This window comes from Pseudophryne corroboree, chromosome 10 (genome assembly GCF_028390025.1).
Source record: "Pseudophryne corroboree isolate aPseCor3 chromosome 10, aPseCor3.hap2, whole genome shotgun sequence".
NCBI classification, from domain to species: Eukaryota; Metazoa; Chordata; class Amphibia; order Anura; family Myobatrachidae; genus Pseudophryne; species Pseudophryne corroboree.
This window is the reverse complement of record NC_086453.1, coordinates 75556829-75570662: the sequence shown is the minus strand read 5'-3', so window position 1 is coordinate 75570662 and position 13834 is coordinate 75556829. Positions and strand designations below refer to the sequence as shown.

Sequence of the window (13834 nt, the reverse complement as noted above, 5' to 3'; positions counted from 1 at the left end):
GTCAGGTCATTCCCCTCATCAGGCTTTTGCAGAAGAAGCTGGAGACATTGAAGGAGGAGCTAACACAGAGCTATTCCGCTAGGCATGTGGGACTTGTGGATGGAGCCCTTAATTCGCTTAACAAGGATTCACGGGTGGTCAATCTGTTGAAATCAGAGCACTACATTTTGGCCACCGTGCTCGATCCTAGATTTAAAACCTACCTTGGATCTCTCTTTCCGGCAGACACAAGTCTGCTGGGGTTCAAAGAACTGCTGGTGAGAAAATTGTCAAGTCAAGCGGAACGCGACCTGTCAACATCTCCTCCTTCACATTCTCCCGCAACTGGGGGTGCGAGGAAAAGGCTCAGAATTCCGAGCCCAACCGCTGGCGGTGATGCAGGGCAGTCTGGAGCGACTGCTGATGCTGACATCTGGTCCGGACTGAAGGACCTGACAACGATTACGGACATGTCGTCTACTGTCACTGCATATGATTCTCTCCCCATTGAAAGAATGGTGGAGGATTATATGAGTGACCGCATCCAAGTAGGCACGTCAGACAGTCCGTACTTATACTGGCAGGAAAAAGAGGCAATTTGGAGGCCCTTGCACAAACTGGCTTTATTCTACCTAAGTTGCCCTCCCACAAGTGTGTACTCCGAAAGAGTGTATAGTGCCGCCGCTCACCTTGTCAGCAATCGGCGTACGAGGTTACATCCAGAAAATGTGGAGAAGATGATGTTCATTAAAATGAATTATAATCAATTCCTCCGTGGAGACATTCACCAGCAGCAATTGCCTCCACAAAGTACACAGGGAGCTGAGATGGTGGATTCCAGTGGGGACGAATTGATAATCTGTGAGGAGGGGGATGTACACGGTGATATATCGGAGTATGATGATGAGGTGGACATCTTGCCTCTGTAGAGCCAGTTTGTGCAAGGAGAGATTAATTGCTTCTTTTTTGGTGGGGGTCCAAACCAACCCGTCATTTCAGTCACAGTTGTGTGGCAGACCCTGTCACTGAAATGATGGGTTGGTTAAAGTGTGCATGTCCTGTTTATACAACATAAGGGTGGGTGGGAGGGTCCAAGGACAATTCCATCTTGCACCTCTTTTTTCTTTCATTTTTCTTTGCATCATGTGCTGTTTGGGGAGTAGTTTTTGGAAGGGCCATCCTGCGTGACACTGCAGTGCCACTCCTAGATGGGCCAGGTGTTTGTGTCGGCCACTTGGGTCGCTTATCTTAGTCACACAGCTACCTCATTGCGCCTCTTTTTTTTTTTGCGTCATGTGCTGTTTGGGGGGTGTTTTTTTTTTTGAAGGGCCATCCTGCGTGACACTGCAGTGCCACTCCTAGATGGGCCAGGTGTTTGTGTCGGCCACTAGGGTTGCTTAGCTTACTCACACAGCTACCTCATTGCGCCTCTTTTTTTTCTTCTTTGCGTCATGTGCTGTTTGGGGGGTGTTTTTTGGAAGGGCCATCCTGCGTGACACTGCAGTGCCACTCCTAGATGGGCCAGGTGTTTGTGTCGGCCACTTGGGTCGCTGAGCTTAGTCATCCAGCGACCTCGGTGCAAATTTTAGGACTAAAAATAATATTGTGAGGTGTGAGGTGTTCAGAATAGACTGAAAATGAGTGGAAATTATGGTTATTGAGGTTAATAATACTTTGGGATCAAAATGACCCCCAAATTCTATGATTTAAGCTGTTTTTTAGGGTTTTTTGAAAAAAACACCCGAATCCAAAACACACCCGAATCCGACAAAAAAAATTTGGTGAGGTTTTGCCAAAACGCGTTTGAACCCAAAACACGGCCGCGGAACCGAACCCAAAACCAAAACACAAAACCCGAAAAATTTCCGGTGCTCATCACTACTACTCAGTCCCAACTCTGCATCGCAGCCTGCAGGTAAGGTGGCTGCACAGTGCACTCTCTGCATTTAATAAGAAAAGAGGGGGAGAGCAGCAGTCTGGGGAGGGAGGGGGGGGGGAGAGGAGCAGTTGGCATACACACAGATGGTGGAGGGGATAGAACAGACGACATTTAAAAGAGTGGGGTGGGGGGGCGGGGCAGCAGGAGCCCACACAGACTGAGGAGAAGGGAGCAGCCATACAACAGACGGGGTGGGGGTGAGCAGCAGTATGCCTTTCTCCTGAAGGGCAGGTAGGGGGAAGGGGTAGTAGGCAGAGGTTTTGCCTAGGGTGCCAGGAGACCTTGCACCGGCCCTGAGTAAGGGGCATATTTATTTATCAAAGGTATTTTGCCCAAGATGTCCTTTAGACAGTTAAGTAAGTACTTAATCTCCAGGTTTTAAGAAAGTTTGTTGCTATCTGCTGCAGTCCCACCATTTTCATTCACAAAAGCAGACCCAATAAGGGGGTTGTTAAATTGTGAGATTTACAAAGTGCCAGAAAGTTATCATAAGTTTACTTGTACACATCACAAGACAGGCTCTTATTGGAGCACATGCCCCAACATGTGATTGTTGATAAATTCCAGTGAAACCTTATGGGGAGATTTATCAAAGTTTGGAGTGAAATAAAGTGGAGAGAGATAAAGTACCAACCAATCAGCTCCTAACTGTCATTTTTCAAACACAGCCTGTAACATGGAAGTGACAGTAGGAGCTGATTGGTTGGAACATTTTCTCTCTCTACTTTATCTCTTTCCGAGCGTTGATAAATCTCCCCCTTATCTTCATATTGCCCCAGTATGCAGTAATGAGAAAATGTAATTACCGGGACAAATTCCTGAATATTTGTAATTATGCCCCTAACAGTAAATAGAATGTTTGTTTTTAATTATTATCACAAAATCTATTTTTTATTTATTATAACAGATTATTTTATCAATGTTAACTAGTAAACTAAACCTAAAAAATTAAAACCCTAATGAAAAATCTGAATGTGTGACCTATCAATTAAAATTGTATACAGTATACCCAAATCTTAATGAATCAGTCTGACCATTGCCTCCTTCTGTATCTCTGCTTTGTGCTGTTCAAAGGCCCTTCTCCTTCCAAGATCTAGCTTACTTCATTCTGTTAGGTCCTTCACCATAATCACATGGGTAGCCTCCCTTTTTATGATAAGCATACTCATCTCCTGAAATACTCTGTGCTGGGGCAAACATTCCAATGTGAAACAACTGAAATAACTAGAAAGATAACCAATGAATAAGAGATGAAGACTGGGTACAATAAGGTGTGTTGCTAGTAAAATGCACCTAAACAAATCCACAATGAAAATATTGAAGATATCATAGCGTACATTTTTTATTGATTAATGGTAAGTATACACTGACTTATCATTGCTCCAATGCTAGGTTGTGTTGGATGGGTGCTGCCAAGGTACTCTATCAGTACAATAATTATGCAGTACTACATCACACAGAAGCAATCCAATGAAATCATAATGTTACTGCTTTTACTTTGATTGCTTGTTGAAGAGAACCTAAACCTGCTGTGTGATTCATTTCTGTTTACATGATGATATTTGACCCATGTCTGGAGCAGATGTTATATACCTGTAAATACAGCAAAGTTCACTGAACAACTTTTGAATGATTTCCATTAAAATAAGTTGTTGTGACATTTCGGGAATGAAAAGGCAATAAAGTGTATCCTCAGCAACACCACAAAACAATGTTTTTTTCTAATTTTAGTATTGCAGTGTGCCTACACTTTTAAGGAGCCTACACACTGTCCGACTGCCAGCCGAGGTGTCCGACAGCCGATATGGCCAATGGACGACCTGATGGCAGGAGGGGTGACAGGGGGAGTGAAGTTCTTCACTCCCCCCATCACCCGGCCCCATAGCCCTGCATGCTAATATGGACGATATTGTCCATACTGGCTTGTATGCATAAACGAGTTGACACCTACGATGAATGAGCACGGGCCATGCATCGTTCATCGTTGAAGCATACACACTGAAAGATATGAACGATATCTCATTCATTAATGAACAAGATCGTTCATATCTTTCAGTGTAAACGGCCAGTGTGTAGGGCCCATTACTGACATACTTCCTGCAACGGAATCTTGTGCATTCCCAACATTTATCATCTCAGTGTCCATTTGTATGTCTTACTGGTGCATTTTTGTACCATAGACCATTCACATGTAAGCTTAGGCTAAACCACTGTCCTTAAAGCTGGAGGGAGGTGGGGTCTAATTACCTGGGCCCACGTTTCTTTAAAGGTCCCTATAGGGGCCTTGGGCCAGATATACCAGTGGCCCTCTCCTCATACTGTATACAGTATAGTACTGTAGTTTTCAATTATAATTTTAATTTTTTTGACTGGACACGGCCACACCCCCATGATTTAGCCATGCCTCACCCATCGCATAGACCTGAATTTCTCTCTACAGCCCTGCTAACCGGACTAGCAAGTTTTGCTGCATGGGACAAGTGCAAGTAGAGGAACTACAGTGGCACCATCAACTTTTTTATAATACCACTTTAAAACTAATCCACTGTAAAAGAAAAATGACTTGTAGTTCAAATGCATGATCTGAACATGCTCGAACTGAGTATTTCATGGTCAAGAGGCAACATTTTTGCTTGATAAAGACTCTGTGAAAGCTTGACCCATGTGTATCAGCTTCATCAAGAAGAAATAAGCTTCTACTTTCGACATTCTAGCTCTTTTCCGTTCCAAGGTGGCAAAACTGATATTGAAAGTCTTTATTTTAAAATATCTCAGGCATGAATAAACAACAGTTTAAGATCCACAGGAGCAAAACCAATTTCAGCCATATTACTCAGTAAAATGTATTGCAATTTCTCCAAATGTATTTTAGCAGTGTCCAAAATATTTCATGTTTGATCACTGTATTAATCATTTATACTGAGGTTTTCATTACACATTTCCAGGCTCAGTCAGGTGAAGTGAGACTCTTGGTCTGAAAGAGATTTAGACTTTCCCTGGCTATAATTGGATCTGCCATGGTCCTCACTAAATGCGCTTTCAAAGGCAGAAAGAATGGACCTGCGCAATGATTCTTTGAAGTCTCGTCCCAAGAAGACATAAAGGAAAGGGTTTAAGCAACTGTTGAAGAAGGCCAGGCTGGTAGCTAGAGGACTTCCAATGAGAACTGCAGTTTTCAATCCTTTGTTGTCCAAGTGGTGCATGATGACTTCCAGTACAGAAAGGACGTGATATGGAAACCAGCACACAAAAAAAGCAGCCACGACAGTTGCCATAACCCTGAAGGGTCGGCTGGACCATGAAAATTGACTTCTTCTCAACTTCAGAGCCATTAAAGAATAAAAAACTAGGATGAGCCCAAAAGGGAGCAAGAACCCAAAAAGAAAGCGGACAGATATCATAACCTGGTGCCTCATGGACCTGACAGCTACGACCTCCAAGTCTTCAAAGTCATTTGAGAAGGCATAGTTGTTATAGCAATGTGTCACATTGGTCTCATTATCTCTAATAGTATCTCTAAATGCCATGTATGGTAAACAGAGGCACAAAGCAGTCAGCCAGATGGAAAATGCAATTATTGTCGCCAGTTTGGGAGATCTATGGTTTTGGGCCCACACAGGTCTCACTACAGAGACGCAGCGGTCAGCACTGATAATAGTCAGCAGGAAGACGCTGGCAAACAAGTTGAGGAAAGCTACAGTACTGTTGAATTTGCACAGTATGGTGCCAAAGGGCCAATCAAATCCAAGTGCTGTGTATGTTATACTTAAAGGCAAGAAAAAAGTAAAGATGAAGTCCGCAATGGCAAGGTTCATAAACCACACGGTGTTGACTGTCCTCTTCATCCTAAAACCAGCAATCCAAATCACCAAGCCATTCCCAATTGTTCCCAGCAGAAAAGATATGCTGTAAATTATAATAGACAGATAACGGAGTGCGGTATCCAGTTCTGAGGGTATCTCTTCGGTTGGTACATGTTCTTCTTCCTCCTCCCATTGCAGTCCCAGGGGGTCTGGTGAGAGTAGATATGAGGTAGAATTTTCCATGTTATCCAGTCCTGAAACACATTGTATTAGTTATTGCAGAGATGAAAATAGGGAACGATCATAGATTTTTTTGAAAAGTGGATTATAATTTTGGACACACCACTACCATAAACGACATAAAACAAATATAGTAGCAAACATAATTAATATATAACAAAGCAAAGGGTGATAACATACATACTGCTTGTTCTTCTAAAATAAGCAACATAAGTAAAGACTTTAGAACACATTTCCTCATTATTTTACTATTTTTAAATTATGTTAGTTAAACTACTAAGAGATACACAGGATACTATTCTAAGATTTAGCAAAATGCAAAAAACAATATAATCAATGAAACACTGACCAAACACTGGTGATAACTATTGACATTAGTTGATACAATATTATAATTGGAAGACTTTCCCATCTTTTTCATACTGTGATACACAGACATGGCTGGACTGGTCATCTAGCAATTTGACAAACTGCAGAAGAGCCAATGGCCAGATAGGACAGGCCAGCCATGTGATAGCCTGGCTAGCCAATCTATTACACTTCTGTCTTGTATACATTTTGGGGGAATCCAATAAACCGAGAGTTTGTTGCACAGGTAATAGCTCTAGGTCTCATATCTGGAGCTATTCAATAAAACCACCTTTACCCTGTGTATATGCTTACTAACTCATTGATTCCGCATAAAACATGGAATGAATGAGTTTCCCTGCATGTTAAACCCCAGAGAGTAACTTTAAACGTGCACTTCTCCTCACAGCTCCAGAAGCTGCTATGAAAAGTCCACCTCTGTGTATGGGGTAATTCTCGCTATTTGAATCAGACCCTGAGGCCAATTAGATTCCCCCTCCTCTCTTGGAGAGGTTCCACATAGTCTTCTATTTCTAAGAACCACATGGTTCAGTATTGTTATATGTCTCTTTTTTACTTTATTATGAGGAAAAACCTATGAAGATGACTATTGGTTTAAATGAAGCACCAGATTGGGAAATTCTATATTATTCCTCAGGTTATTTAGGGAAGTGTGGTGGAACACTTCTCTATTTTCTGAAGGCCTGCTGTATTATGTTTAATCTGTACACTTTTGTATAAACACCAAATTGTTAGTGATTCACTTCATCGAATAGTTCCTCATAAATTCCTCAAGTACAGTATGTCCTGGGATAAAAATAAATTCTGATGTTTAGTCCTCATTTTGCGACCGGTCAGATAATAGAGATAATAATACACTTCAAGTCTTCAAATTAAGTTAGAGAGCTAACACACTGTAACCGAGAGATGAATGTACTACTGTTTGCGGCACATATTCTGTGTGTCTTTGCACCACAAGAGCTGCAAATGTAGAGTTATACACATTTCAGGTGCATCTCCACTAGCGACTGAAGAGCGTAGACTTACAGTATCTATATAGGGTGCATGGGGTGCATTGCACAATGAACCCTGGGTAATGGGGGAGGCCCTTCCCTCCACTTCCTGCTCCTAGAGCATACCTCACACTGTTGCCAGTAAGTATAGGGCCTTCTACAGCCAGCGCCATCTTTCCAGTGATTTCTCTGGAAAGGTGGTGCTACACATTGAAAGCAAGGCCAATGACACTTTGCCAGAGCCTTTACAATCCCCGGTGCATGTGCCATCTTCCTTAATATCACTGGGAAGATGGCATTAGCCACAGAAGCAGGGACAGTTGCTATGCCATGGAGGGGGTGCTGCGTACAGGCACCCCAGGGTGTTGATACACCCATGCTGATGAGGTGTAACTGGAATGTAACAGGACTTTCACATGTACACAATGTTCACTGAGAGCATGTCAACACAACTGCAGACTTGGACCTAAGCGTAAAGATGCCAATTTCCAGGCATATAATTTGCGGTAAATATTCATACACTGATGATGATAATGATGACATTAATGATGATGATGATGATGGTGATGATGACAATGATGATGTTGATGATGATAATGATACTGATGATGGGTTTAAAATCAAACTTGCAGTCAGTGGGAGGGAGCACTACAAGAGTCATACAACACTACATATGGGCAAATTTACGAAATTATTTCTGTGACCCAAATTGGCAGCACAACCGGAAGATTTGCATTCAACCTTGTATCAAGATATCTGTGTGATTTTTTTTTTTACTTTATATACAGAAGTACTTTTCAACTCAGTTCCTGAAGTTCCCCTGGACAGGTCATGATTTCAGGATTTCCTTAAATGTGTTCACTTGAAACAACCCATTCGACCAGGTAAGCAATTATTAATCTAATTCTTATACTTGGAGATTTTCAACACATAACCACTATAAGGGTTATACATTTCTTTGTTTGTGCTCCTCAGTATCCTAAATGGCTAAAAAAACAGTTATGTGGAAATCCATGTCCTTTTACAAACTAATCAAGAAGCAATTACAGGCCCAAACAGTCACAGTATCATGTGGAGCTGCCCACTGCTTTAGAAACATTGCGGGATATCACCATTAAAGTATAGGGGACCATGACTTATATGCTAAAGGAAAACTTTATAGGTGCACCAACTTCAATTGAACCTGGCACCAGTGGCAAATTTCCCATTAGACAGGAGAGGCACATGCCTAGGGGTGGCACTTGTTTGGAGGCGGTACTTGGATGCTTATGTTGGTATGGTCAGGCTGAATTGTACCAGTAACTGTCATCTATCTAGCACAGTCTAAGAATTGACAGAAGTTGCTTTGTTACTTCTCTACTTCAACTCACTGCAAGGCTGGATACATCTCTCCTGCAGTGCTAAACTTTTATGCACATTAGTTGTGTTTTCAAAATGGAAGAATATTCAGTGCCAAATATGGTTACAGGCTGTGTTTGGAGTTGGAGCCAATTGGTTGGTAATTTATCTTTTTCCACTTTATCTGTCTGTAAGTTTTGATACTGTAAATCTTCCCCTAGGGCACTTCCTGTAAATTTCTCTTCATCTTTAAAGCTTTTCTGGAACAACACTACCAAAATCAACTGTCTGTTGTCAGTTTATTGACCTTCCTGGAAGTATTACCCTACTGTAAAAAGTGAACTTTCTAATTGCAAGTGGTTCCCAAAAGCAAATCGGCCAAAATCTGAGGTCGTCTATCCACCTTTCCAAGAATTTTTTTTATCTACTTATTCCGTTTTAGGATTGGATACACATCAAATCAAGATCTGTTTTTCTTCTGAAAATCATTACAAAACATTTCAGATCTATCAGGTTTTGGCAAAAAAACAATGCAGCTTTACCAATTGACTTGAACAATGGGGGTCATTGCGAGTTGATCAGTCGTTACGTTTTTTTGCTGCGCAGCGATGAGGCAAAAAATCGACATTGCTGCGCATGCGTATGCACCGCAATGCGCACGCACGATGTACGGGTACAAAGGCCATTGTGGTTGTGCACAGGTTCTAGCGAGGTTTTACTTCGCACTGATGGCCGCAAGAAGATTGACAGGAAAGGAGCATTTCTGGGTGTCAACTGACCATTTTCAGGGAGTGTTTGCAAAAACGCAGGCGTGTCTGAAAAAATGCAGGCGTGGCTGGGTGTTTGCTAGGCGGGTGTATGACGTCAAATCCGGACACGAAGAGGCTGAAGTGATCGCAAGCGCTGAGTAGGTTTTGAGCTACTCTGAAACTGCACAAACTGTTTTCACAGAGCTCGACTGCACAGGCATTCGCACTTCTGCTAAGCTAAAGTACACTCCTCAGTGGGCGGCAGAGCGTTTGCACGGCTGCTAAAAACTGCTAGCGAGCGAACAACTCGGAATGACCCCCAATGTGAGAAAGGGATATACTAAACAATAAAATATGTTTTATAATATGCAGGTCTTTTGAACAGATAGTTAACTAATTATGAGCACATGGCTAATATAATCTGTAAAAGGAATGCTGTATGCTTTCTTTAAAAAGAAAGAATGACTTTTCTGATACGTAGGGGCGCATTTATCAAACTGTATTTGTAGATGTCTCCAGAAAACACCTGTTTTCAAAGATATTCATAAATATTAAGGATTTCCTGGATGTATGTAGGGGGAGATATTTGCTGTGATCCTTCATTTTTATTCACAAAAGCAGACCCATAGCTTTTATGGGGGATGCTATATTGGTTAATTTACCAAGCTTCATATTCTGGAGCTTTTCCCCAGTAGCTAATGCCATTTTAACATGTCATTAGCCAATGTACTCTATAGGCTACACTCTGTATTTTTTCTGGAGAAGGGTCCACAGGATCCTCCCTGATGCTACCTGCATGCACGTGTGCTGATGGACATCGACAAATGTGCAGTAGGCAGTGGGGGAAAGATGCTGATCACTGGGATGGGCTCCTATCAAAACGCCAGTTCCAGTGACTCAGAGATCATACATTCTAGTGAATAAAGATTCCTTACTGCCCCAAATTGTATTGAAATCTTAAATATTGTGGTTTGGCAGCAAGTGAATGCTTTAAAAATATAAATGTACTTGTATCAGCATGACCAATGCAAAATCATCCACAATAAATATGCAATTTCTATAGTATTCTTCTCTTCTGAACTTCACATTTATATTTATTTTTCTATTATAGTTTACATGGACTGAATGAATGACTTGATGAGCAAGGGATTTATAGGGCAATACATTTAACACAAGAAAAGATACAGGTGGAGTGTGACTATTTTTCCTTGCTTCAGTGTGAAGGGGTTACTATAAATGATTGGCATTATCTTTAAGTGCTAGCCCTAATCACTACAACTAAAGGATATCTGCATGATGGGGGTAATTCCAAGTTGATCGCAGCAGGAATTCTGTTAGCAATTGGGCAAAACCATGTGCACTACAGGGGAGGCAGATATAACATGTGCAGAGAGAGTTAGATTTGGGTGTGGTGTGTTCAATCTGCAATCTAATTTGCAGTGTAAAAATAAAGCAGCCAGTATTTACCCTGCACAGAAATAAAATAACCCACCCAAATCTAACTCTCTCTGCAAATGTTATATCTGACACACCTGCAGTGCACATGGTTTTGCCCAACTGCTAAAAAATTTCCTGCTGCGATCAACTTGGAATTACCCCCGATGTCTGGCCAGCAGCTGCAAACAGCCAGATGACGTCTATCTGACATTTGTGCTGTTATAATATAAAAAAATAATTAAAAAGTAAGCATTTTCCAAGACGGGCATATATAGAGTCATACAGTAGTTTGCATTTGTCGCTAACTTCCAGAAAGTGGAGATGTTCAATTTTCCAGCGTGGTCCAAATCATGCTTTGTCTGCATGTTAGACATCTACTCCTATTCTCTAAATAGTTACAATTTAATGAAAGTAGTATTTACAATCAATAAACGTACATGATTCTCAGTTTCAGTAAACAGGGGGGCAGATTCAATTAGCTGTGGGCTAAATGGCAGTCACAAGCTATTCAATTTACTACCCAAGGAGACGCAAGGAAAAAATTGAGTTAAATGCACTCTCTGCGTCTTAAGGCATGGGGTAACCCTTACATTATGGCATTAACTAGGACTCTTTAGGATAACACATATTACTGACAACACATGGGGGGATTGACTAATAATTGAATAGCTCCAGGCATTAATCCCAGTGCTTTACCCATGCAGTAAACACCATGGAAAATTGAACCTGCATCATGAAGTGATGGAGTTTATAGTTGCACAAGCTTTGATGAGAAAATACACAATCTGCTGAGAACATGTTGGCAATTCTGAAATACGTTATCTTTTACTGGAAATATGTTATGTAGAATGTCGGTGAAAATGGAGGGTGAAAACAGTAAATCACTGAAGCTCTGTAGTTTTATCTTATATATGATCACCAAGTGTTTTCTTTCTGGAATTACTATAAGGAGATCTGCTAAACAATACAATGAGGAGGTGAATGCCAGGAGTAGTAATGGGAAATATAGGGATTACTTATAAAAGTGTTTTAGTGGTACCCCAAACTACGGAAAACCCCTATATCCCAAAACCACAAGTTTTGCCAATACCCATTTATAGATCCCTTAGCTATTTTGCATATAATTCTGTTTGCGTTGGTTCTCATATTTCGGTATAAGGAATCCAAGTCATAACACTAGGGGGGAAATCTATCAAGCTTCGGAGAGGGATAACGTTGCCCAAAGAACTCCACCAGCTTTTGTCATTTCAAAGACCGTGCTAGATAAGAGACAGAAGCTGATTTGGTCATTTCTCCACTTTATCTCTCTCTAAAGGCGTGATACAGTACATCTCCCTGTAGTTGTTTGATAAGTAAAGAAACACTTATGCTGTTATTTTGTTAGATAAATCATTTGAGGAGAGTAAGATGTGATTATTATTCTAATACACAGGTTCTCAAACTCGGTCCTCAGGACCCCACACAGTGCATGTTTTCCAGGTCTCATCACAGAATCACAAGTGAAATCATTTGCTCCACCTGTGGACCTTTTAAAATGTGTCAGTGAATAATGAATACACCTGTGAACCTGCTGGGTTACCTGCAAAACATGAACTGTGTGGAGTCCTGAGGACCGAGTTTGAGAACCACTATTCTAATAGTATTATGAGATAAAGGTCACCAGTGCAGTCCCGAGGGAAAGAGGAGACACGCGAGGTGTAAAAACACCTTGATGTCAGAGTGTTAGCAGATTTCATACCTGTTGTGTAAGAGGATTCGTGTCTTTCACCCCTTCTCACTGGACGTGAAGCTCCTGCTCTAAGAAACAGCTGGAATATCCAGAGCTGAGTGACTTTGTGACTCAGAGCTGCACTGTCTTTTCCCTCTGTAACCCATTCTCTCCTGAAAGAAGGCAGGAAAACCACTATTACTAGAGTCTAGCTCGCTCTTTGATGTGGGAATTATTGGAGGAAAGAAATTACAGAGAAGCTAAAGCTCAGAAAGGGGCAAAGAAAACGGAGTGAGAGGCAGCTATTTTACGCTTATGCAGCTCAGCACCCTTTGGAGTCTATTCATTAAAGTAGTAAAAAGTGTGGAGAATTGAGCCAGTGGCGATGTTGCCCATAGCAACCAATCAGTGTTAAGGTAACATATATAAAATGCAGTATATAAAATGGCAGCTGATGGGTTGCCATGGGCAACTTCTCCACTAGCTCACTTCTCCACTTTTTTCACTGCTCCATGATTTATATTAGGATCCAGCATAAACTCCATTTACAACACTGTAATTATACACAGATGTCTGCCCCCTGCTTCACAATACAAGTAATCATGGCATTGTGTAGCGGGAGGTGGTGTCATGATGGCGTGATCATGGCACCACACCCCCAGCACCACCCACTTCTAATGCACCATGCCTCCTTCAGCGCCAACTTGGCACATTGGTGTGCACTGGGTGTGCTACTAGTGATCACTCGGGAGGTGGTTGATAGAGAGTTACAAGGTCAACAGTCAATAGGTCAATACCATAGAGTCGACAGTCAAAAGGTTGGCAGGGTCAAAAGACCGCCAAGAAAAAAGTCGACACACATATGGCTGACACATGTTTTTTTAGGGGGTTTTCATGTTTTTGCAACTTTTGCTGCACTTATTATCTATGTCACAAATGATGGGCCAAAAGGGTAATTCAGACCTGATCGCTAGGGTGCGTATTTTGCATCCCTGCGATCAGGTATTCGCCGCCTACAGGGGGAGGAGAGATGGCTGTGCAAGTGTGCATTCGGATGTGTAGCAGAGCTGCACAAACTAATTTTGTGCAGTCTCTGTGCAGCCCAGGACTTACTTTTCCAGTGCGGTGACTGGGGCCGGAGCTGAATCCCTCCCTCCAAACTACTGGTCCCTCCTGCATTTTTCCGGACACTCCTTAAAAACGGTTAGTTGCCACCCACAAACGCCCTCTTCCTGTCAATCTTCTTACAATCGCTGGTTGTTCGGATTTGTCACACCATC

General features: G+C 41.8%; 1 protein-coding gene and 1 long non-coding RNA gene across 4 annotated transcripts in view; one reads left to right on the top strand and one right to left on the bottom strand.

Moving 5' to 3' along the window:
• Window positions 1-13834, top strand: part of LOC134966060 (uncharacterized) — a 173113-nt gene that overhangs the window by 127328 nt on the left and 31951 nt on the right. For 2 of the 3 annotated variants that reach the window (XR_010188573.1, XR_010188575.1), the window contains 2 exons: window positions 8111-8206; window positions 10521-10596. This is a non-coding gene — a long non-coding RNA (uncharacterized LOC134966060). The remainder of the gene's footprint in view (window positions 1-8110; window positions 8207-10520; window positions 10597-13834) is intronic. The other variant, XR_010188574.1, reaches the window with a different exon arrangement.
• On the bottom strand, window positions 3288-12702 carry LOC134966057 (chemerin-like receptor 1). Its single transcript, XM_063942520.1, has 2 exons — window positions 12585-12702; window positions 3288-5975 (listed from the first exon to the last, which is right to left on the bottom strand). The coding sequence occupies exon 2, from the start codon at window positions 5962-5964 to the stop codon at window positions 4870-4872; it is 1095 nt and encodes a 364-aa protein (XP_063798590.1). The 5' UTR covers window positions 5965-5975; window positions 12585-12702; the 3' UTR covers window positions 3288-4869.

Bases quoted from the DNA above. Each gene is read 5' to 3' on its own strand.
- LOC134966057 (XM_063942520.1), bottom strand. From the start codon at position 5,964: ATGGAAAATTCTACCTCATATCTACTCTCACCAGACCCCCTGGGACTG.